This window comes from Squalius cephalus, assembly GCF_949319135.1.
Source record: "Squalius cephalus genome assembly, chromosome: 19".
Classification (NCBI taxonomy): Eukaryota; Metazoa; Chordata; class Actinopteri; order Cypriniformes; family Leuciscidae; genus Squalius; species Squalius cephalus.
The window spans coordinates 15,937,014-15,961,676 of NC_137140.1; the positions used below are offsets into that span (position 1 = coordinate 15,937,014).

Here is a 24,663-nt window from a genome sequence, read left to right on the forward strand (position 1 = left end):
TTTTCCTATTCTGAACATCTATACTATTTCTTGTTGATACTGAGGTGACCGCGGGTCTGATTTTATGTCAGGAGTGCAATAACAGTGTTTATTCATTTAGCCCGGCTTCAGATAAAGTCTTTACTTGCTTGCTAAACACTTAAGGGACTATCCCTATAAAAAACAGCCTAAGCTTTCTTCTTTTATAAACCTTATTTCCAGAGGTGGGTAGTAACGAAGTACATTTACTTCGTTACATTTACTTGAGTACTTTTTTAGAAAAATTGTACTTTTAAGAGTAGATTTGAATGTGGGTACTTTTTACTTTTACTCGAGTACATTTCTAATGAAAAAACTGTACTTTTACTTCGTTACATTGGGCGACGTTCCTCTCGTTACTTTATTTTAATGCAATATGTGTTGTTAAATGCGTAGTTTATTCCAAGCGCGATGAGCGATGCTCAATTCACAAATGAATCACTCTTTTGAGTCGATTCTGTTCAAAGACTTCATCAAACAAGTTGGCAGATCTGTCTAAATCGGTTCGCGAATCAGTTTGAATGATTCAGTTCCTGATTCTGTTCAGTTCCCTGCACGCACTGAATCATCTGAAGCGGTTTCAATTCACACTGGACTCGGAGTCGTAACAGGAAGATTTAAGCACATCAAGAGCGTTAGATGAAGTGGCAGTGGACCTACAGTACAGTCAAGTGAGAGCAAATCTTCAAATGCATTATATTTTTGCCAGCGATGAAGATCTTTATTAGTTGAACATCTTCGTAAGCTGTCTGTGAATGAATGATTCCACAGGAGTCAGGACGATATATTCGATTTCATTTCACTCAGGTAATACATTTTACAATCAAACAGATTATTACGCCACGATACTAGAAAGTATGACATTACCCGTTTTTTGGACATATACATTAATTTACATTAAATAAAGCTACCATTGTTCACAGTTTATGAACACCCGCCATCCCGCGGTATTGCACTGTAAAAAAGAATACATTGATTTTTATTAATATCTAATTAATAAAAATGAGGCAACAGATTACAAGCAATATTATTAATTAAATTTAACAAATTAGAATTGAGTAATAATTAATCAAATGAATTCCTTAAAAGTTAACCATTTAAAATGAGTAAAATTTACAAAATATCTCTTATTGCCAACATTGAAGACACCTGGTGTTAACAAGCAGAATCACTGAAGGAGAAAACCATAATTAAAGTCACCATTGTGGAGATCAGTGTGTGTTTTAGTTGGGCTCTTGACCCTTACATCATTTACTTTAAGTTTTGTTTGGCTGCTGTACCTGAGTTATAACAGCCAGATGAACAAATAGAAAAGGTGATCTGATGGTGTTGGTTGTGATTTAACATAATCATTATTTCACAATCATTAGACCTGAATCACTGAACCTCATATAGAGTCCAATTTATGAGTTAAGTTAACTTTATTAATTACAGCAGTATAATGATTTTAGCCTTTCCAATGAAATCCAAATGATCAAATCAATAATAAAAAATAAATAAATAAATAAATATATATGTGTTTTTTTTAGTTTTTTTTTTAGGCACAAACACACATCAAGATTTTGCGTATGAATCTCAGCAATGGTGACGAACAGATCACCTCTGAACATAAGCTCATTATTTATTCATGCAGCAATGCATGATGGGAGCCATGAATGAGTTTTGATTGGTGGAACCCAGAATGCACTTCAACATGCTTTATAAACGTCACCATTGTTGAGATTCACAGGCTGATTATTGATGTCTGTGTGTCTCCTTTTTATGTAAGAGAAACTTTTTAGAAATTATTTGCCTTACATTGTAAAAGTTAAAAAATATTATGCCGTACAAGGCCAGTGCTGCTATAATTAATAAAGTAAACCTAACGCATAAATTGGACTCTATGAGTTCAGTGATTCAGGTCAAATGATTGTGAAATAATGATTATGTTAAAACACAACCAACACCATCAGATCACCTTTTCTATTTGTTCATCTGGCTGTTATAACTCAGGTACAGCAGCCAAACAAAACTTAAAGTTAATAATTTAAGGTCAAGAGCCCAACTAAAACACACACTGATCTCCACAATGGTGACTTTAATTATGGTTTTCTCCTTCAGTGATTCTGCTTGTTAACACCAGGTGTCTTCAATGTTGGCAATAAAATATATTTTGTAAATTTTACTCATTTTAAATGGTTACCTTTTAAGGAATTCATTTGATTAATTATTACTCAATTCTAATTTGTTAAATTTAATTAATAATATTGCTTGTAATCTGTTGCCTCATTTTTATTAATTAGATATCAATAAAATCAATGTATTCTTTTTTACAGTGTTGCGCAGTGGCGAGCGAACTCGACTTGAAAACGAATGCCTTTGCCTGCCGTAGACACAGTTAACCAGTTTAAACATGCTTGCAGAAATATACATTTGATTATATTTTGGAGAACAGTCAGAAGAAGATCCGTCGATGTACTTTTTTTTTTTTTTTGTGTGTGTGTTCAGATGTTTTGATCTATCTATCTATCTATCTATCTATCTATCTATCTATCTATCTATCTATCTATCTATCTATCTATCTCAGACAGATAACTTGATTCTTGTTAGACCCCAATTGAGAACGCTTTACGGTTAACATTGCGCATGCGTCGCGACTGAGTGCGTTGTTGTGTTTGGAGCTCCGTCGAATTAATTCAGAAACCTTGTTTTTCTTCTTTACACTCTTTTACAAACGAACTTTTTCATTTTTATAGCGTGTGAACATATCTGGAATACTATTCTCCTTAAAAAACAATCGGATTGCTCTGATATCGCTACATATATCCAACCTTTCGAACTTCCGCTACTAGCCTTAGCCCGCTAGCATTACACGCGTGGTCGCGCCTATCGATCGACTTATTTACACCCGTATCACTGAAAGCTATAATTCGCCATTATAGCACATCTGCTATAATGGCGAATATAACGGATGTGTGTCTAACGTTACCTTTGAGTGCAGGTGAGGACACCTTCGAGCTGCATTCTGTGCAGTTAGAGCTGGAATCCGTGGAGAAGCAGATCCGCGACCTACTAGAGAGACAGGCCGAGCTACGAGATCGACGTTTCGCGCTTGAAACATCACGCGCCGATGCTCACAAGTCAGTGGTTAGTAACCTTTTGACTCCGACCTCGTCTACTCCATGTGTTTCTCTGCCCAGGATGCGATCATCCCTGGTTTCATTCACTCCGGCACCGACACAACAACATGGACCCTGGGTGATTCCACAGCGGAAGACGCGGGCCAGGACCAGAGCTAGGACCTCTCCGCCCCTCCCGGCCTTCGAGATCTCCACCCGGAACCGCTTCTCCCCTCTACGCGAGACGGAATGCGACGCTGTGATCATCGGCAGTTCCATCGTCCGGCATGTCCGTGCTACCATAGGTAAAGGTAAGGTTCGCACTCACTGCTTTCCTGGTGCTCGTGTTCTCGATGTCGCTGCACAGGTTCCCGGGATTCTGAACGGTGACGAGCCCGTCGGAGCTGTCGTGCTGCACGCGGGAACAAACGACATCAGGCTACGGCAGTCGGAGGTTCTGAAGAAGGACTACAGGAGCCTGATCGAGACGGTACGCAGTACATCGCCTGAAACAACGATCATCGTGTCTGGACCGCTTCCCACCTACCGACTAGGACACGAAAGGTTCAGTAGATTATTTGCTCTAAATGAATGGTTAATGTCATGGTGTAATGAACAGAGACTGCTCTTTGTAAATAATTGGAATCTTTTCTGGGAGCGACCTAGGCTCTTCCGTGCTGATGGCCTTCACCCCAGCAGAATCGGAGCGGCTCTTCTGTCGGACAACATCTCCAAGACGCTACACACCATATGACTAGTAAGTCAAAGTACAAATCACACTCTTTGCTGTCCAAACTTAATTGATATAAGTACCAATGTAGAACATTATATTGAAACTGTGTCTATTCCTCGTTTAGTGAGATCAAATAATAAATCTACTGCAGGATCTAAGAAAAAATCTAATTGTGATTAAACCAGAAAATCTCAATATTAGTGAACAAAAACAATTTATAAAGCTAGGTCTTTTAAACATCAGATCGCTTACACCTAAGGCGGTTATTGTAAATGAAATGGTCACAGATAATAGTTTCGATGTACTTTGCCTTACTGAAACCTGGCTTAAACCAAATGATTATTTCGGTCTTAATGAGTCTACTCCTCCTGGATACTGTTACAAGCATGAGCCCCGTCTGATTGGTCGTGGCGGTGGTGTTGCTATAATCTATAAAGATATTCTTACTGTTACTCAGAAAACAGGTCACAGGTTTAATTCGTTTGAAGTACTTGTGCTAAATGTTACTCTCTTAGATGTAAGAAAGAAATCCATATTATCTCTAGCCTTGGCTACTGTATATAGACCGCCAGGGCCTTACGCTGATTTCCTAAAAGAGTTTGCAGACTTTCTCTCAGATCTTTTGGTCAATGTCGATAAAGCATTAATTGTTGGAGATTTTAACATACACGTAGATAACACAAATGATGCGCTAGGGGCTGCGTTTACAGATTTATTAAACTCCTTTGGGGTCAAGCAAAACGTAACTGGTCCCACTCATCGTCTTAATCATACGCTAGATTTAATTATATCACATGGAGCCGATCCAACCGATATAGATATTATACCGCAAAGTGATGAAGTCACTGACCATTACATGGTCACTTGCATACTACGTACCGCTGAAATTTTTCATGTTGCGCCGCGTTATCGACCAGGCAGAACAATCCTTCCAACAACTATAGATCATTTCTCAAATAGCTTACCTGATCTATCTCAGCTGCTCAGTGAACCCAAACAAACAGATGAACTAGAGGAAATGACTAGCACTATGAGCACCATTTTCTCTAGTACATTAGACATCGTTGCACCAATTAGATTAAAAAAGGTTAGAGAGAAAACTAAAGCACCATGGTACAACAGTGTTACGCATGTTCTAAAGAGAGAAACTCGTAATTTAGAGCGTAAATGGAAACAAACTAATCTAGAGGTCTTTAGAATCGCATGGAAAGACAGTATGTCACGTTATAAAAAGGCCCTAAAAGCAGCCAGGGCTGAGCATCTCCGCAAACTAATAGAAAACAACCAAAATAATCCTAGGTTTTTATTTAACACCGTCGCTAGACTAACAAATAAACAGACGTTACCGGAGCAAAATATTCCGTTACAGTGTAGTAGTAATGATTTTATGAATTTCTTCACTGAGAAAATAGAAAGCATCAGAAACACAATTGTAAATGTACAATCTTTAATGGTGTCTTATGATTCAGCCTCAATTATCACCCCGCAAGAACAATTACAGCGCTTTGCAACTATAGGACAGGAAGAGTTAAATAAACTTATCATTGCATCTAAACCAACAACGTGTTTATTAGATCCAATACCAACTAAAGTACTGAAACAAGTGTTACCTGTAGTGGAAGAGCCTCTTCTCAATATTATTAACTCGTCTTTATCCTTAGGTCATGTTCCAAGAATATTCAAGCTGGCAGTTATAAAACCTCTTATTAAGAAACCACAACTAGATCATAATAACCTAGCAAATTACAGACCCATTTCAAATCTTCCATTTATGTCTAAAATACTAGAAAAAGTTGTGTCCGCTCAACTGTGCTCTTTCTTGCAAGAAAATGATATCTATGAAAAGTTTCAGTCTGGATTCAGACCGCATCATAGCACAGAAACTGCGCTCGTTAAAATCACAAATGATTTACTTTTAGCTTCTGACCAAGGCTGTATCTCAATACTAGTTTTACTTGATCTTAGTGCTGCGTTCGATACTATAGATCACACAATACTCTTAGACCGACTACAAAACTACACTGGTGTTCAGGGACAGGCATTAAGCTGGTTCAGATCATACTTATCAGACCGTTACCATTTTGTCTGCGTAAATGGGGAAAAATCGAAGATAACGTCAGTAAACTACGGTGTACCGCAAGGATCTGTGTTAGGCCCTCTGCTATTCTCAATATATATGCTGCCACTTGGTAATATTATAAGAAAACATGGAATTAATTTCCACTGTTATGCTGATGACACTCAATTATATATTTCATCACGACCAGATGAAAACGCTAAATTATCTAAATTAACAGAGTGTGTTAAAGATATAAAATACTGGATGACATGTAATTTTCTGCTATTAAATTCAGATAAAACGGAGGTATTACTTATTAGTCCAAAAAACTGCCCACAAAACCTCTTACAATACAACTTTAATTTAGAAGGGTGTCCTGTTACTTTATCCTCTACAGTAAAATACCTGGGTGTTATATTAGACCGCAACTTGTCTTTTGAAAATCATATTTCATATGTTACAAGAACAGCCTTTTTCCACCTAAGAAACATTGCTAAGCTACGTAACATGCTATCTGTTTCTGATGCAGAAAAGTTAGTTCATGCATTCATGACCTCGAGACTAGATTACTGTAATGCTTTATTATCTGGTTGTCCTGCATCCTCAATAAACAAGCTACAGTTAGTCCAAAATGCCGCCGCTAGAGTTCTTACTAGATCAAGAAAATACGATCATATAACACCAATTCTGTCGTCTCTACATTGGTTACCTATAAAGTTCCGTATCAATTACAAAGTATTGCTACTGACCTATAAAGCCCTAAATGGTTTAGCTCCCGTGTATTTAACGGAACTTCTATCGCCCTACAATCCATCGCGCTCTTTAAGATCACTAAATTCGAGGCTTCTGGTCATTCCTAGGATATCTAAGTCCACTAAAGGAGGGAGAGCGTTTTCACATTTAGCTCCTAAACTCTGGAATGGCCTTCCTGATATTATTCGAGGCTCAGACTCACTGTCCCAGTTTAAAACTAGATTAAAGACGCATCTCTTCAGCCAGGCATTCACATAATACTTACATTTTATACTACAGTTGAATCAGATTGAATGCATTAATATTGCGAACAGCAGCTACGCTAATTATTTCCCATATGCTTTTCTGTTGTTATCTCGGGACGCTAGTCCCGAGGTAAATACAGATCGTCAGCTCCAGTTTCTATCCAGCCTCTCATGGAAACTACCGATTCTCCAACACCCGTGCAGAGACGACTCGGTGCCTGTGAAGAGACGACTCGACGCTGGCGATGTTTATGCCCTAAATCAATACATGATTAACTAACTGTATTTCTCTATGTACATTTCTGAAATGCACTTTCTGTAAAGCTGCTTTGAAACAATATGTATTGTGAAAAGCGCTATACAAATAAATTTGAATTGAATTGAATTGAATTGAATGTTCAGTAGCATGAGCGCGAGCACATGTGAAGAGTTTTTAACTCTTCTCTGTCAATACATGCCTTTGAATGCAACACTCTGCAGATTCACTTTATTTCGACATTGTCTAATAATCCAAATGTAGGCTAGTTGTATAAATTACTATTATACAAACCAGAGGACAGGCAATGATTTTCGAGCTATACAGATGGCAGAAATAATGCTTACGTCTCTCTTCTGTTTTTGTTGCAAAGATAGCTGATAATAATAGTCATTTAAATAAACAAAATCTAAATAATATCATTTTATATATATGACGACTTCAGAGGCAAAAGCCTCTAAGTACCATCTGAAATTTTCTTCTAAAAGAGCATTTTTATCAAGCTTGTATGTTTATGTTCACACTTAAATGGCAATGAAAAGTAGCCTACCTATTAATTGTCATTAAAGTGAAATTACTGACCTTAAATATACGAGCTTGATACAAATGATTGTTTTAGAAGAAAATTTCAGATGGCACTCAGAGGCTTTTGCATCATGAAGTCTTCATATATATATATATATATATATATATATATATATATATATAGGCCTATATGATCCAAAGTAACTAGTTACTCACTACTTGAGTAGTTTTTTCATTGGATACTTTTTTACTCTTACTCAAGTAACTATTAAGATTATTACTTTTACTTTTACTTTGAGTAAATATTTCTATAAGTACTTGTACTTTTACTTGAGTACAGTTTTTGGATACTCTACCCACCTCTGCTTATTTCACAAGTTTAAGAGGGTGATCATTTATAAGAAAATCAGAGATGAAGAGTATAAGTGTGATGTAATGACTTAAATTTGCTGTCTTATTATTTTGTTTATCAATGAATGATAAAAAGAGGGGGATTGTGGAAGAAATTGTATATGTTTTATATGTTTGCATTTCCTTATATTCATAGAATCTTAGAAACATGATAGTAATTAGATTAAGGTAGTAAAATGCACGAAGATTGCATGTGGATTCCTATGATTCTCTGCTACATTAATGGAACAAAGAACTGTTATTAACTATTATGAATGTATGTATGTGTATGACCTTGTATACGTGACTTGACAAAAAGTAATGTGTGACTTTATGACCGAGACAGAGGGGCTCCACTCAAGGGTAGCATGATAAGATGGCTAAGAAGTATCTTCATTTGTCCAAACGAAGTGTTAGTTATGGCTAAGAAAGTATCTTCATTTGTCCTAGAGAAGGCGACCAAGTGTCAGCAAAGCGCAGCGCAGCACAGCGTAGCGTAGCTTGCAGAGCCATCTGTTGGTGAAAATAATCACTACATGATTGCTCCTATAACCAGCAGCCTGCTGTATGTTGGTCGGGCTTTTTTGCAATGTATTTATGGTTTGTTTTGAAAGAGCTGTAAAACGGGTACATTTCTGGGGACAGTTCCAGTCAGCAACAGAACACCAAAAACCGAGACTGTCCGTGGAAAATGGGGATGTCTGGTCACCTTCTCTTATGGGGAACCTTGCGTTTCATTCGGGGCTCAAGCTGAGGATCAGATGTCAATCGCTGCATTGGAGAGAGGGCTGTTATGCTCTGGAAATGAGGATGATGCTGAGCTTCCCACTGTAATGCTGTGTGCTCATGCTGAATCAGATTCAGAGTTAACAGACATGCTTTCCCGGGGTGCTATGTGCTCAGTCTCGTTCTGAGCTTTTGTATCTGGTATCGGGGGTGCAGTGCGATGCGTAAATTGCCTTGCCCCGCCCACGTGCCTGTTTTCCCGTACATGGAAAACTTGGCAGTATGGAGCTATATTGGTGCCAATATATGAAATGCCAAAAGTGCCAATATCTGCATAAAATTTTTTCTCCTGTCTCACGGTGGGCTGGCAGTGCCGCTCGTAGGCTGCCTCTCCCCTGCATGTGAGGCCAAGGCACTCTTAATGCACGAAAGTAGTTCTGAGCTGGGGTTGAGCTGCGCATATTGACTGACCATGATTAAAGTCGCAATGCAGGCCCTCCACCAGACAATGTTAACTTTGGTGGTCCAAAAGCGGCGTCTGGCTCTACCTTGCAGAGGTGCGAGAGGTCGTCAAAGTATGCTTTCTCGATGCTCCCATCTCATAAGGTGGCCTCTTCAAAAACACTGTCGAGGACTGTGCTCTGCAGTTCTCCGCAGTTAGTAGCAGACTGAGGCAATCAAGATCTTGCCACGACATGCTATCAGAGTCCCTCGTAGGCGGCCCCTCAGTCTGCCCATCTGTCAACCCCCTTGGCGATGAACAGACTGAGGGGCAACCCACAAGGGACTCTGATAGCACATCGGGGCAAGATTTTACTGGCCTAGTCAAGAGAGCAGTTGTGCGAACACAGGGACATGGTGCTCAGCCACTTCAGCCAGTTGGGTCTTTGGGTCAACTGGGAAAAGAGCAAACTCTCCCCTGTGCAGAGGATCTTTTTTCTCGGTGTGGAGCTGGACTCGGTCACCTAGACAGCACGCCTCACACAGGGACGTGTTTGGTCAGTGTTGAACTGCTTGAATCCATTCAAAGGCAGGACAGCAGCCCCACTGAAATTAATTCAGAGGCTCCTGGGGCATATGGTAGCTGCAGTCGCAGTAACGCTGCTCGGTTTGCTTCATATAAGGCCGCTTCAGCACTGGCTTCACAGCCGAGTCCTGAGATGGGCGTGGCAACCCGGCACGCATCGGGTGACAATCACTTAGGTATGCCGCCAAACCTTCAGCCCATGGTCGGACCCTTTGTTTCTACAGGAAGGATTTCCCCTAGAACAAGCGTCCAGGCAAAAGGATGCCTCTACCACCGATTGGTTGCCCCGTACAAAGGGCAGGCAGTTTCAGGGATGTGGACGGGTCCGCAACTGCATTGGCACATAAACTATCTCGAGTTTCTAGCAGTATGTCTTGCACTGGGCCACCTAAAAAAGTTGCTACAGGGCAAAAACGTACAACATTGCAACTGTTGCGTACATCAACCGACAAGGTCGTCTACACTCCCTTCGCATCTCTCCCGACATCTCCTCCGCATCTGAGGTCGCTTCAAGCCATTCACATACCGGGAGTGCTCAATCGTGCAGCCGACGAGCTCTCACGACAACTTGAGCATCTGGGGGAATAAAGTCTCCATCCCCAGGTGGTCCAGCTGATTTTGAGACCATTCGGAGTGGCTCAGGTAGACCTGTTTGCCTCTCCAGAACCTCTCACTGCCAGCTATTCTACTCCCTGGCCGTGGGGAACACTCAGCACGAATGCACTGGCACCCCCCCCCACCCCCCAAGACAAGGAGTAGATCCTGTCAGTAGCACCTTACTGGCCCAACCGGACCTGGTTTTCAGAACTCTTGCTCCTCGCGACAGCACCTCCCTGGTGCCTAGTGCTTTATTTGGATGGGACAGTGCATATTAATGAACGTACAATAGAAATTTACGTAAATACGCCGGATTTAGCACAATGCTAATTTCCATCCGTAGTCCCAGACATAGAAAAAAACAAGCAAAAAAACATACATAACTAATAGACATATAAAGCTAAAAAAACATTAAAAGTACCTATACTATATAAAGTACTTATTATAATAATTATTTAAGGTGCGTAAATGCCTGAGCATAGACATCCCAAAGTGCTTGTTATAAATATATAAATCTATCTGTCTGTCTACCTAAAATCTACCTTCTTACCTTATGTTCACATTTTTGATTGTTATTCAGCCATCTTTTAAGCTGTTTCTTAAATGAAACAAAAGTGGGGCTACCTCTAATTTCGTTTTGTGCAAAAGTAGACTTTCTAAATTGTACTTCACAATTGATCTAGTAGTAATTGTAATTGTAATTGATCTAGTACTAGTCTCGCTATTTCTCTTTTTGATAACATCCCCCAGGGGAGGTGGGGCCATTCCATTCATTGATCTATATATAAGACAGCTACTTTTAAAAACTTTACGATTTTCAAAACTTAGGAATTGATACTTCTCTAGAATTGAACAAAGGTGAAACGACTGAGGTTTCCTATCAAATACCTTAATTGCTCTTTTGTAGAGTTGATCAATGGGTTTTAGTGCAGTAACACCAGCAAATAACCAGACTGTGAAGCAGTATTCAATGTGAGAAAAAATCATACAATGGAGATAGGATTTAGCAGCCTCTGTTGTAATTAAAGACCTGATTTGTTTGTAATTTTGTAAATTTTTATAGCTTTGGTTTCCTTTTTTATGTGCTTTGTGAAATTGAGGTTTGAATCTAGTATAACCCCAAGGTACTTAAACTGGGCTACCAACTCCAATTCCTCACCTTCCAAAAACACAGAAGATTTACTTATGAAATCTCCGGCATGGCTTTGTGCCCAATGTTCCCACCACTCCCTTCAGGGACCCAAGTTTTGCTCTGTCCCGTCTGCGGTCTGCGACTGTACGTGGATCGAACCCGAAGCTTAACTAAGGTATTTTTGGGGTCCTTGAGACGTTTTGACATGCCCTGACATTTGTGCTTTTTTCAGTTGCTTATAAACATAGTAATGGCAAAGGTGTCACTCTATTCAGCACAAACAGGTCTACCATAATATGTGAGCAACATGTATGTACATGTTTGTATATTTGAGAGAATAATGTTTATGCATGGTTATTGAAAAAACAAAAAATGTAAGTTTCTGAAATAATACCACAAAACACATACTAAATATGTGTCCACAAGACTTTTGACTAATGGATGTTGTTTTGTTTCAAAAACTGAATTGCAAATGGAGCCTGAGTCAATGGCCATAAGGAGATGATTGACAACCAAAGAAGTGCTGACAAGTCAAGTCAAGTCACCTTCATTTATATAGCGCTTTTAACAATATAGATTGTTTCAAAGCAGCTTTACAGTGATAAAAGGAAATTAAAGTAACAGAGTTTGTTTTGGCTTTACAGCAACTCTAGAATAAAGTTATTGTCCAGCTAAAGTTAGTTTTGATTGATTCACTTCCGTTGCAAAGATCATTAGTTATTAGGGGCCGCTAACACAACACCCTTCAAACAGAAAACCCTTAACGCGCTCCGGCCCGCTCATTCGCACAACAACAGTGCCTGGTGGCTCGAGAAGGCAAACCTTGAAATACGTTCTTGAACATTTTTGAAAAAAGGTTATCTCTGCGCAAACTTCAAAAACGCAAACCTGTGAAAACGCTGACGGCGTGAACATTCGTATTACGTGTTTAGTCGATAGGTATGCCCATTTGAATATATATGTGCGCAGGCATGTGGTCTTTCTTCACAAATTACTTGTCTGGCCTTAAAAATGTATTATACAGAATTTGTTGATCGCTTCTGCGTAGCCATGTGAACTGGAATTATTTTGATAATGTTTTATCTGTGCAGAGGTAAAGGGAAGGGAAAGAGGTCTTCACAGGGGAGGGCTGCGTTGTCGTCGTGTCCAGGTGCAGGTCCTTCATCAGATCTGGATAAGGCTTGATGTGAAAATCATCCTGCCTACTCATTCACATAAAACAATACATTGATTTAATATAGCTGGAGTCTTGGTTTGACCTTCCATTACTGTTAAAAATCTGGTTATAATTGATTCTTTGAATCTTCTCTCTCCCCTTCCTTCCTCATTTTTCCTCATTTTCACCTCCATAATATCACTAGTTTACATCCGTTTTTCAATATCAATGAGGCTGAGACCCTAGTTAATGCTTTCATTACTTCTCAGCTTGACTACAGTAATTATCTTTTTCTATGGCTCACTTAACACAACATTAAATAAGCTCCAATATATTCAGAACTCCGAAGCGAGGGTCCTCACATGTATTAAAGAAATTAAAAGAATCTTCCCACATTACTCCTATTCTATGCAGACTCCACTGGCTACCTGTTCGCTTTCGCATTCAATACAAGATACTACTTATCACATTCAAAGCCCTTCATTGTCTTGCACACTTAGAACTTCTGACACTGTCTGCTGTTAATTCCACAGCACAAACTAGCATCATTTAGTGGCATTTTGTATCTCTAACCCCACGCTCCAGAATTCTGTTCCCCAACACATTCACAACCCCTCATCATTGCATGATTGCACTATATTAAATAAACCCATTATCATTATTATTACTACTTATATGAACTACTTCCCCATACTGGTCATGTCTTTCCTGTGCCAGAGCATCACTCATGGTCCCATGTGGGACCAGGTGAAATTGCAGGATCTTTTTCCCTGTTATGCACATTCTTAGTGGACACATCTGTAGACAAGAAATATATATATATATATATATTTTTTTTTCAAAGCCCTGTGTTGTTACATACCTAGAATGCTTGATGGTCCTGGCTTCCTCCCTTCCATGTCATTCATTCCCTCCACATAGCGAAAGGCAACCTCATGCAGTAGCTCCTCACCCACTTTCCCTGCAAGGTAAAGACGAATCATAATATTTGTTTCATTTCAGAACAATCAACATCATAATTCTGTTAACTAGACCAACCTGTTGCTAGAGCTTCAGCGGTTGCCAAGTGAAGAACCGTGTCATCACTAACTGGCCAATGAGGAAGCTCCACAGAGATGTTTTTCAGCCCTCCTAGCTCTTGCAGTTCCTAGAGTAATAAATTGGGGTGCTTTCACACTAAATTCTGTACACTGTGTAACTTTTGGTGATATAGCAGTTAATAAACACAAAACTGCATGCGTCTTGCAGAAAAACATTGTATCCGGAGCTACTTCTCTCTTTTCATATACATATATGTATACGTTTGTTTGAGTTTGTTTTGGGACTTTGTTGTTGAAGACGTTCACTGGGGGACAAGTTTGTCAAATGGATGTGCTGTCTATTACTGTGGGTTATATCCCTTCTTCCCACGTGTCTGGATGCATCACCTGTTAAACAACCGGTGATGATCCAGTATAGCAGAGAGTTTCTTCTTCAGGCCTTACAACGTTCGTTATCTTGTGGATCATTGTCCGCCACATGGAAACGGTGTTCATAATAATACTGGATTTCCTACCAGTCGGGATTGTAACTCTCGGAAAATGCGGAAGAGAGGGAAGAAAGGAGGGGTACGGGTGAGGCTGCTATGTCTTAACTGGATTCCTCACCCGTAAACCGAGAAAACCGATCATGGCCAATGTCCAGTCCCTTAGGAGCAATTTTGAAGAATTGCAGGCAACGCTAAGTTTCCAACATGCTTATGAGGATGCTTGTATTATGGCTTTCACTGAGACTTGGCTAAAAAGTAGCGACCCTGATAACTCCGTAATTATTGACGGGTTTGGCACTCCTTTTCGCACTGATCGTTGTCCTATAGTTATGGGGAAAAATCAAGGAGGTGGCGTTTGTCTTTATATCATTCACAAATGGTGCAGATCTGTTACTGTGAGGGAGAGTGTGTGCACTAAAGACCTTGAACTGCTCTTTGTATCACTCAGGCCACAGTACATGCCCCGTGAATTCCCTCAACTTTTTGTCACAGTGGTCTATATACACCCAAGGGCAAATTAAGCAAATTTGATCCTGGGTGATTTTAAAGGGGGGTACAATGGTGTTTCATGTATTCAGAGTTGTTTACAGTGTTAAAGAGATGGATTCTCAAGCTTAACATGGCCAAAGTTTTTAAAAAATATTTTGGACCGTGGATCTAATGACGTAGACCAGAGTGGAACTCCTTATATGAGCATTTCTCCCTGAAAAGCTCGCCCGTGCACACGTCGACCAGAGGAGAGCGAGACAGCGCACATCAACGCGCTTCAACAGGAAATCATCGGCAGCGCTGCATAGTGTCTCCAAAGTGTGTTTTTGGATGTGAGGGAAAGCTTACCATGTTCAGCTTCCCAAAGAACCCAGCGTTAGGAACAGTGGATGCAGATTGTTTTTCCGGGGCAAAAACGAGTTGTGTAGACTGTTTGTTCCCTGCATTTCGACGATGAATGTTTTATAAACAAAGCCCAGATCGACGGATTCTCTCTATGGCTCTGGCTTCGCCCACACGGCCCGCCTCCAGACACTCGGATTTTTCCGGAAAGACTCGGTACAGCCTATCTTTCTTTTATAAATATAATAAAACTAAAGACTTTTTGGAGATATGAAGGATGCAATACTACTCTATAGGTCAGGGGTCGGCAACCCAAAATGTTGAAAGAGCCATATTGGACCGAAAAAAAACAAAACAAATCTGTCTGGAGCCGCAAAAAATTAAAAGCCTTATAAGCCTTATAATGAAGGCAACACATGCTGTAAGTGTCTATATTAGCTTTATTAGCCCCCTAGTATCAAAATGATAAGTAGGCTACAAATATGAGCATTAGATTAAATGTTTATTTTCCCTGCAGCGTATCTTGGAGAGAATGACGCACCACGTGACTACTCTGCTGTACGATCGTGCTTTAAGTTTAACTTCCATTATAATTTTAATGTATTATGTTTCAATTTATTTATTCGTGTATTATGTTTACAACGTTGAAAAACTTTAACCCTTTCACACGTAAGTTTAAAATATTCTGACTGACCAGCGTGAGTTTTTCAAGGCGACCGTTATTTAGAATGTGTCACTTTATGGTTTCCATGGTGACGCGTCATTGCGTGTCACGTGACACACCGCAGCAGCAACAGAGTTGAATGAATGATGATCTGCTTTTATGTCATTTTTCCTTTTTTATTCAAAATATTTACAAATTTGTTAGATATGGCATGAAATATCCGATATTCCGATTGTCAAATATATGCAAGTGGAAGTGTTTTGTTGTTTAAACACCTTTATAACGATCGCGTTAGTTGAGCTGTATGCGCGATGGGCGCCGCCATCTTAGTTTGTGCCGCAGACGCAGTTCAGAGAATCGGATCTGTTGGATTTACAACACGTGAATTCATCCACTTCTCCCGAAATACATAAAAGTAAGTGGCTGGTGAAATGGGAGAAGAATAGAGTAAACTTTAAAGTTACTTACTTACACAATGTGTATCTGATATGAATAAAATGTGTCTAATTATAATGGAAATGATTATTATTGCCTCTTCCTTTAACATCAGTGTGTATTTTACAAACTCTAAATGTATTGTTTTTTTAGTATTTATATGTCTGAAACCTAAAATAAACATTATGTGGTTGAAAACACAGAAAAGTTGTGATATATGACAGCTCTGAGCCGAGCGCGCCTGTATCTGGCTCAGCGCCAGCCAACGCGCGAGAGCACATTTGAATTTAGCAGTTGATCACGTGATGCACTGACCGTTCTAATCACACCGACCACCGATCGTACGTGCGAAAGGGTTAAGAATGTTTGTCATGTTTTTCCTCCTACAGAAATTATATTAAAGCAAAAAATATTTTTTCCATTTTCATATTTTTGAAAAAGCTCCAGGGAGCCACTAGGGCGGCGCTTAAGAGCCGCATGCGGCTCTAGAGCCGCGGGTTGCCGACCCCTGCTATAGGTACTCAAGATTAACAGGAGATTGAGTGAAAATGAGCATTTCACCACCCCTTTAACAAATGTTCCATGAGGTAGTGATTGCGGAATTTTTATCAATATGTGTCTTGCCCCACACATAAGACTCTTGACCTTTGTTATGGATCAATTAAAGGTGCATAAGTCTGTTGTTCAGCCTCCAGTGGGGTCGGCGGACCATAATACTGTCATTATATATGTCCCTGTATATAAAACTGTTTTAAAAAGAGTATTACCACAGTCTAAGAACATCAGTGTGTGGTCTGAGGATGTCTGGAATGTACAGACTGGGATGTCTTTTATGACTCTTGCTAGAGTATAGATGAACTTACAGATGTTATTAGTAGTTTTAGTGTCTAAAACTAAGACACAGGTATTCGTGTCCTTTTGTGAAGATATGCTTATCCCCAATAAGACTGTTAAATATTTCCAAACAATCCCAGCTGGCATTTTAACGTAGAGTCAGCGTTGAATCAACGTCAGGTGTCAGTGTTGGATAACCGTTGGATTTTGTTTAGATTTTGCAAATCTAATCAACGTTGAAATAGCAACGTCATTCCAACGTCAATCGAATCAACGTTGAAATAGCAACGTAATTCCAACGTCAATCTAATCAACGTTGAAATAGCAACGTCATTCCAACGTAACGTTTCTCAACATAGGTGAATTTGCCAACGTTGAATCAATATTGATTTTAGTTTAGATTTTGCAAATCTAATCAACGTTGAAATAGCAACGTCATTCCAACGTCACGTTTCTCAACATAGGTGAATTTGCCAACGTTGAATCAATATTGATTTTAGTTTAGATTTTGCAAATCTAATCAACGTTGAAATAGCAACGTCATTCCAACGTCACGTTTCTCAACATAGGTGAATTTGCCAACGTTGAATCAATATTGATTTTGGTTTAGATTTTGCAAATCCAATCAACGTTGAAATTTCAACGTCACTATAAAGTCCTGCTTTTCAACATAGTTTATTTTGTTAAACTGTTTTCACTAAAGTATTGATGTGTTCAACAATAACACTAAACACCTTGAAATGGATACATAAACACTAAGTTTGCGGACACGCACAGTCAGCTAGGAAGAAGCCAATTGGTCAAAGCAAGACCAGGAAGAAGATTAATAAAGACATTTCACTGACATAAGAAACATGCTTTATTGCATGGCTGCAAGTGTGCCAACATTTCACACAACATCATTTTACACGTGTCGAACTTTAACCTTTAGAAAAACGGCCCAAACATTGGGCAACATTGAACACGGCTGGTTAAATCTTCCCTTTTTGTTACTTCTTTCTGCCACCGCCACCTATCCTCTCTGGTGCATATTTCAAGTATTTGACCATGTATTCGTCTGCTTTTGTTGTAGTTGTATCAAATTAGCTCAAGACAGCGTCTGATGAGGTGGGAAAAAACAGATCAGTATTAGCAAACATTAACCTCTCAAATTAAAATATTTTGCAAATATCAACTTTTGTGGAATTGCCAATGTTTCAAGTATATAAATTAGTATTTATCAATGTGCAAGGTCATTGATAATCATGTGCTTGGGAAAGCAACACAAGGCAGTTGGTAGTAACCAGTGCTGCCGGTAGAGAAGTTAGTCTAGAGCCCAGAATGGAGTACTATATAATATTAGAGCATGCTCTGTAGAGTCCTCCAACTAAAATGATTTCTTCATTTCTTATGAATTATTATTCTGCTTACTACATTCAATTATTTTAAAACACTGTTACAAAACTACTATGTTAAAGCAAACTCACCACAGGGTCTTCATGAAGGCAACATTCCCACTTCTTCCTCTGAGGCTCATTATGGCCATCATTTTATTTGTCATAGTTCTGCCATGGTAAAACAGATTTATATTAGAATATTATATTGCAATCAAGTTCATTATGAAAATGTAGCAGAGAGTGAGTAAGTGGGTGTGTGGGGGGAGTGCATGACAGTATATGACAGGGAACATCACTGTAAACTAATGCAAAAAAGGAACAAAGTTACTTACGCAGCCATTGACTTGTTCACATGGTCTGCAGCATCAACGCCTCCCAACGTCTTCAGATGTTTACTCTGAAAAGAACAAGAAACAAGAAATTAAAAATATAACCAGAAAAAGTGGTCAGCAGAGTCCAGACCTCCACAAAGCAGGCACATGATGAGGACAAGGAGTTTGTAGTGGTCACCAAAGTGAACAAGCCAATTGTCATAATGAAACTTTGCCAGCACTTTACAAGATTATTTAAAACTTACCAGTTCTGCTCCCTCATTCTTGTCCTCCAAGCGATTCTCTAAAGCTTCAAGCTCTTCTTCAGTGTTTGCCGGCTTCACTTCATAACTTGTTCCAGCAGATGAGGTGGCAACATGAATTTTATCCTTGATTTCGACAAGGAGCTGAAGAACTCTCTTCTGGAATTCTAGCCAAAAAAAGAAGCGATTGATTATTATTTTTATAATGTATTGAGTACGCTCTACACCACAAAATCCAAGTTTTTTCATTTGCCCAATAAAAATGCACTGCAAAAACTCAAAATTTTACCAAGAATATTTATGATATTTCTAGTCAAATGTCTATTTTCTATTCAAAATAATCTCATACACTAAAAAGTAACTTGTGTTTAGACAATTTTCACTTGTTTCATGCAAATTTTCACAAAATAAATAGAAAAATTTGCCAGTGGAGCAATTTTTAATTTTGTTCTAGTTGATCAAACACAGCACATTGACACACTTTCCATCCACAAACTTTAAAAATAAGGTTGAGATTTCACATTCAATTCGCATTCAATTTTGCATTTTGTCGTCTCCATTTTTTGTGATACATCTGGGAGTGTAAAATATAAAAACTAAATATTTTTAAGCCTAAATGTTTTATAAAGAAAATCATTTAATTTGAAAATAAGTCATAAAAACAATCAATCAAATGAGGGCTGTCCTCATCATTTTTTAAATAATATCTTCCACATCAACTTGTATTTAAATTTTACAAAAATGTAAATGATTTTTGTTTTAAGGGTTAAATTACTTTCAGATTCAAATAGATGGTTGGGTTAGGTAAGTTATGTGGACAACTCACCATTGAAGAAGACTTTCAAGTCGTGTTCTTCCAAATCTCTCGAAAAGAGAAGGAAGAATAATGTGAAATCTCAACCTTATTTTTAAAGTTTGTGGATGGAAAGTGTGTCAATGTGCCGCGTTCGACCAACAGAGACATCCCTAACACTAGCACACACACTCCCTAGCACACAACGACGGTTCGCGGTTAAACTAGTCTGCACGCACGCACGCACGCACGCACACACACACACACACAGAGAGAGAGAACGGCGGTTGGCGGTTATCTAGCACACAACGACGGTTCGCGGTTAAACTAGTCTGCACGCACGCACGCACGCACGCACACACACACACAGAGAGAGAGAACGGCGGTTGGCGGTTATCTAGCACACAACGACGGTTCGCGGTTAAACTAGTCTGCACGCACGCACGCACACACACACACACACACAGAGAGAGAGAACGGCGGTTGGCGGTTATCTAGCACACAACGGCGGTTCGCGGTTAAACTAGTCTCTTCCCATACACACAATATTAATTAACACAATACGTATTAATATATGTGACAGAGTCAGGCACACACAACATTTATTTAGGAATTTTCTAGTTATAAAATGTGACTTACCGTTTGAGCTGTTACCCCCAAATTCATTCCGAACCGGTCGAGGTCAGAATCTGCCTGACGATGACGACACAGACCCACTTCGCGCATGCGCAATCGGGTGTTGTCTGGAACCGTCAGAGCCAATAGAATCACAGTTGTGTGATGGACAACCGCCGTCCTCCAATCAAGCTCTTGTATTGAACGATATTCCAAAATGATCAATCAGACTGGAGTTGCTCTCAAAGTACGCCAGGAGATGTAGAAAGCGTCTCAATTCTCTATTGGCTGATGTGTATTTATTTTATTTTTTTATTCCTTATGAAAACATGAATCTAAATGATGTATTACAAGATTAATTTCTTTTTTCGGCAAATAACAAATGTGTTATGCAATAATTTTTTTTTTTTTTTTTTTACGTTAGAAAGCGCTTTTATCACGACTCAACAAACGTTTAATTCAAAGTTGATCTTTCAACGTTGTATCATTATTCATGTATCAACACTTTTTCAACAGTTAATTGATCAGCATTGTTTGGATGTTGGAACGTTATTTTTCTACTGATATATTTCAACAAAATGTTTAAAAGTCATGGTTGTAAAAAATAATGTTGATTTGACGTACATCTCAAAAATGTATTTTTATTTCTATGTTGAATCCATAGTGAGTTTACAACACCACTTCAACCATTTAGTGTTCAACGTTGTTTTGACGTTGAATTAATGTTACTTAACAAACGTTTAATTCAGAGTTGATCTTTCAACGTTGTATCATTATTCATGCATCAACACTTTTTCAACAGTTAATTGATCAGCATTGTCTGGATGTTGGAACAACGTTATTTTTCTACTGATATATTTCAACAAAATGTTTAAAAGTCATGGTTGTAAAAATAATGTTGATTTGACGTACAACTCAAATTTTATTTCTATTTCTATGTTGAATCCATAGTGAGTTAACAACACCATTTCAACCATTTGATGTTCAACGTTGTTTTGACGTTGAATTAATGTTTTTCCATAAACTGACATTATTTCAACCACATTTAAACGTTTAAGGTCAGTCGAATGCCAGCTGGGATAAGCCATGGTTCACCAAATCCCTCAAATCACTAATGAACGAAAGATGTAGAGCATTTCATGGGTAATTTGGCCAGAAAACTTGAGTTGCAGAAGGAAATAAAAATAGAAGTTAGAAAAGCAAAGTCAAATTACAAAATACACCTTGAGAAAGAGTTGAGGATAAACAAGTTAGGGTCTGTTTGGAAGGGGAGCTCATAACTGGATATAAAGGGTGTGAGATCAAGAAAGTTCAATTACCTGGGTATGACTCTAGTAGTCAACTGGCAGAGGATTTAAATAGGTTTTATTTACGATTTGATATACCTGAATTTGGTCCTGTGATAGAGTCTATGAAATCTAAAATGAGTTATGGTTGTGCTTATAACTTTTTTGATGAATTGTCTGTAATTAAAGTTTTTAAGGGTTGTAATATGAGAAAAAGCCCTGGTCCAGATAACATTGGAGGGTGTTTAATTAAGGTCTGTGCAGAGCAGTTGGCCCCAGTGTTTTGCCTTTGAGTTCCTTTCAAAGATCATTTGCCCTCCAGAGAGTCCATAAACTTTGGAAGAAAACCACTGTGGTACTTTATCCAATCACCACAAAATTTTATCCAGATGCAGCTCATATGTAGAGGGACTTCCCCAAAAAAGAATTTTCCTCCTACCTTATTTCCTTCCTGAGTTATACCATGTCAAATAAGAAAGATATGCATTATCATTATAAAATATATATATATTTTTTTTGTCTTTTATCAGCAGTTTCTCGGCAGCAGAATGTCCAAATGTAATGTAATTTATATTTTCAAAAAATTTGAAAAGTGTTCTTTCAAACGATACCTACCTTTTGACTCTCCTTGCTATAGTTTTGAAGTTATGAGTCTGTAGTTTTGTGTATGTCACTCAGAAAACTCATTTTTTTTATTGCTTTCCAAATGTGCGAGGACTAAACAAAAAAGCTACCTTTGTTCCAAATGCTGTAACGTTTGAGTACTTTATGCGATCACCACAAAATTTGATTCAGATGCAGCTCACATTTAGGGGTACTTCCCCAAAAAAGAATTTTTCTACTACCATATTTCCTTCCCAAGTTATTGCATGTCAATCAAGAGAGATATGCAAAATCATAATAAAAATTGTTTTTTTTTTTTGTATTTATCAGCAGTTTCTCGGCAGGAGAATATCCAAATGTAATGTAATTTATATTTTCAAAAAATTTGAAAAGAGTTCTATCAAACGATACCTACCTTTTGACTCTCCTTGTTATAGTTTTGAAGTTATGAGTCTTTACTTTTTTGTGTGTCACTCAGACAAAACAACTCCAAAAATGGCCTCAGGGTTTACAAACTACAGCTAGTTCAAAACGCAGCAGCTCGAGTTCTTACCAGAACCAGGAAGAATGACCATATTAGCCCAGTTCTGTCAACACTGCATTGGCTGCCTATTAAACATTGAATACATTTTTAAATATTGCTGATTACTTACAAAGCACTAAATGGTTTAGCTCCGCAGTACTTGAGCGAGCTCTTAACGCATTATAGTCCTTCACGTCTATTGCGATCTCAAAATTCCGGCCAGTTAATAATACCTAGAATATCAAAATCGACTGCTGGCGGTAGATCCTTTTCCTATTTAGCACCAAAACTTTGGAACAGTCTTCCTACCATTGTCTGGGAAGCAGACACACTCTGTTAGTTCAAAGCTAGACTAAAAACACCTCTCTTTGACCTAGCATTCACATAATACATTATAGACTTCTATAATTCAATGTTAGGCTGCATAGATTAGGTCAGCCGGAACCGGGAACACTTCCCATAAATCCTGATGTACTCGTTACATCATAAGAAGGATGGCATCTACGCTAATTTTAGTGTCTTTGTTTATCCCGAGGTTTTCCCACAGCTTGCCGGATCCAGGCCGTATCCAGATCTGACGAAGGACCTTCGCCTGGACCCGATGTCAACGCTGTGCTGAAGTGCCAACTAGTCTCTCCCTATGGAGGATCCCTTTACCACTCTACAGATAAAGCGTTGTCGGGAAAATTCGTTTTGCGTACCTACCCCGAAGTGACAAAATAAAATAAAATTCTGTACCAAAATTTAAAAGGAAAGACCAGTACTTTGTTTAGGCTTGGTTTGTAGGGAATTACAAACCTGCACACATATATTCAAACGCACATAACTATAGAACCAATTCTTAATGTGCATGTGAACGCCATCAGCGCTTATCACAGGTTCGCGTTTAAAGTATGTGTAGAGAGAATGGTGTCGTCTTAGCGGCCCCTAATTTAATAACAAATGATCGTTGCGACGGAAGCGAATCAATCAAAACTAACTTTAGCTGGAAAATAACTTTATTAAAGAACCGCTATAAAGCCAAAACAATCTCTGTTACCTTAAATTATACGTTTATCTCTGTAAAGCTGATTTGAAACAATCCACATTGTTAAAAGCGCTATATAAATGAAGATGACTTGACTTGACTTGACTTGCCTTGCCTTGATAGCTAACACTTTCATGAATACATACATAAAATTTACAACATCAACATAACTAAACATGAATTCCTCATAATTACCTACTTCATTCTCTGTTTTGTTTGGTAAAGTAAATATTTAGTAATATTATCATCATTTCCCTATTTTTGTTTGATGTGTTATGCATTCTAATTGCAGTGTTGGGAAGGATCCTTTCAAAATGTATTCCGTTACAGAATACAGAATACATGCTCAAAAATGTAATTTGTAACGTATTCCGTTACGTTACTCAATCTGAGTAATGTATTCTGAAAACTTGAATTACTTCCACATTGAATTGCATTTTTATAAGTGTCTGTGTGTTTCTGTGTTTTTGGTTTAGTCCCTGTAACCTAGTTTTCCTCAGTCTGTCTAATTAGTAATTTCACTCACCTGTGCCCTGTTAATTTCCTCGTTAATTATCTTGTTAGTCCCTACAGTATGTATTTAAGCCCTGTGTTTTCATTCAGTGTTTGTCGGTTGTTAGTCATATGTAGAGTGTGTTACCTGCCTGTCATCCTGCCTGCATGTACCTGTGAGTAAGATTTAAGTAAATCGTTTGTATTGGAGCCTTTGGTCTTTGAGTCTCCTTCAACCTGCACCACACTTGTGACAGAACAACCGACCTTAAAAAGAAAGGAGACTGTTTGACTGCAGAGAGAATCTTCCCTCTCTGAGTCACGGAACATAACCTCCTTCAAAGATGTGCTGGGATCAGCTCGTGAA

General features: G+C 38.6%; 2 protein-coding genes across 4 annotated transcripts in view; one reads left to right on the forward strand and one right to left on the reverse strand.

Moving 5' to 3' along the window:
- The window catches only part of adprh (ADP-ribosylarginine hydrolase), a 307,627-nt gene that overhangs the window by 217,908 nt on the left and 65,056 nt on the right, over nucleotides 1–24,663 (reverse strand). For all 3 annotated transcript variants that reach the window (XM_079852062.1, XM_079852064.1, XM_079852063.1), the window contains exons 3-4: nucleotides 13,754–13,862; nucleotides 13,578–13,676 (exon numbers count right to left, since the gene is read on the reverse strand). In XM_079852062.1, the coding sequence (XP_079708188.1) occupies nucleotides 13,578–13,676; nucleotides 13,754–13,862 (208 nt within the window). The remainder of the gene's footprint in view (nucleotides 1–13,577; nucleotides 13,677–13,753; nucleotides 13,863–24,663) is intronic.
- Nucleotides 2,273–24,663, forward strand: part of LOC307147363 (uncharacterized protein) — a 149,102-nt gene continuing 126,711 nt past the window's right edge. Inside the window, exon 1 of the mRNA XM_079852066.1 lies at nucleotides 2,273–3,873. Within this exon, the coding sequence (XP_079708192.1) occupies nucleotides 2,953–3,870 (918 nt within the window). The 5' untranslated portion in view covers nucleotides 2,273–2,952 and the 3' untranslated portion in view covers nucleotides 3,871–3,873. The remainder of the gene's footprint in view (nucleotides 3,874–24,663) is intronic.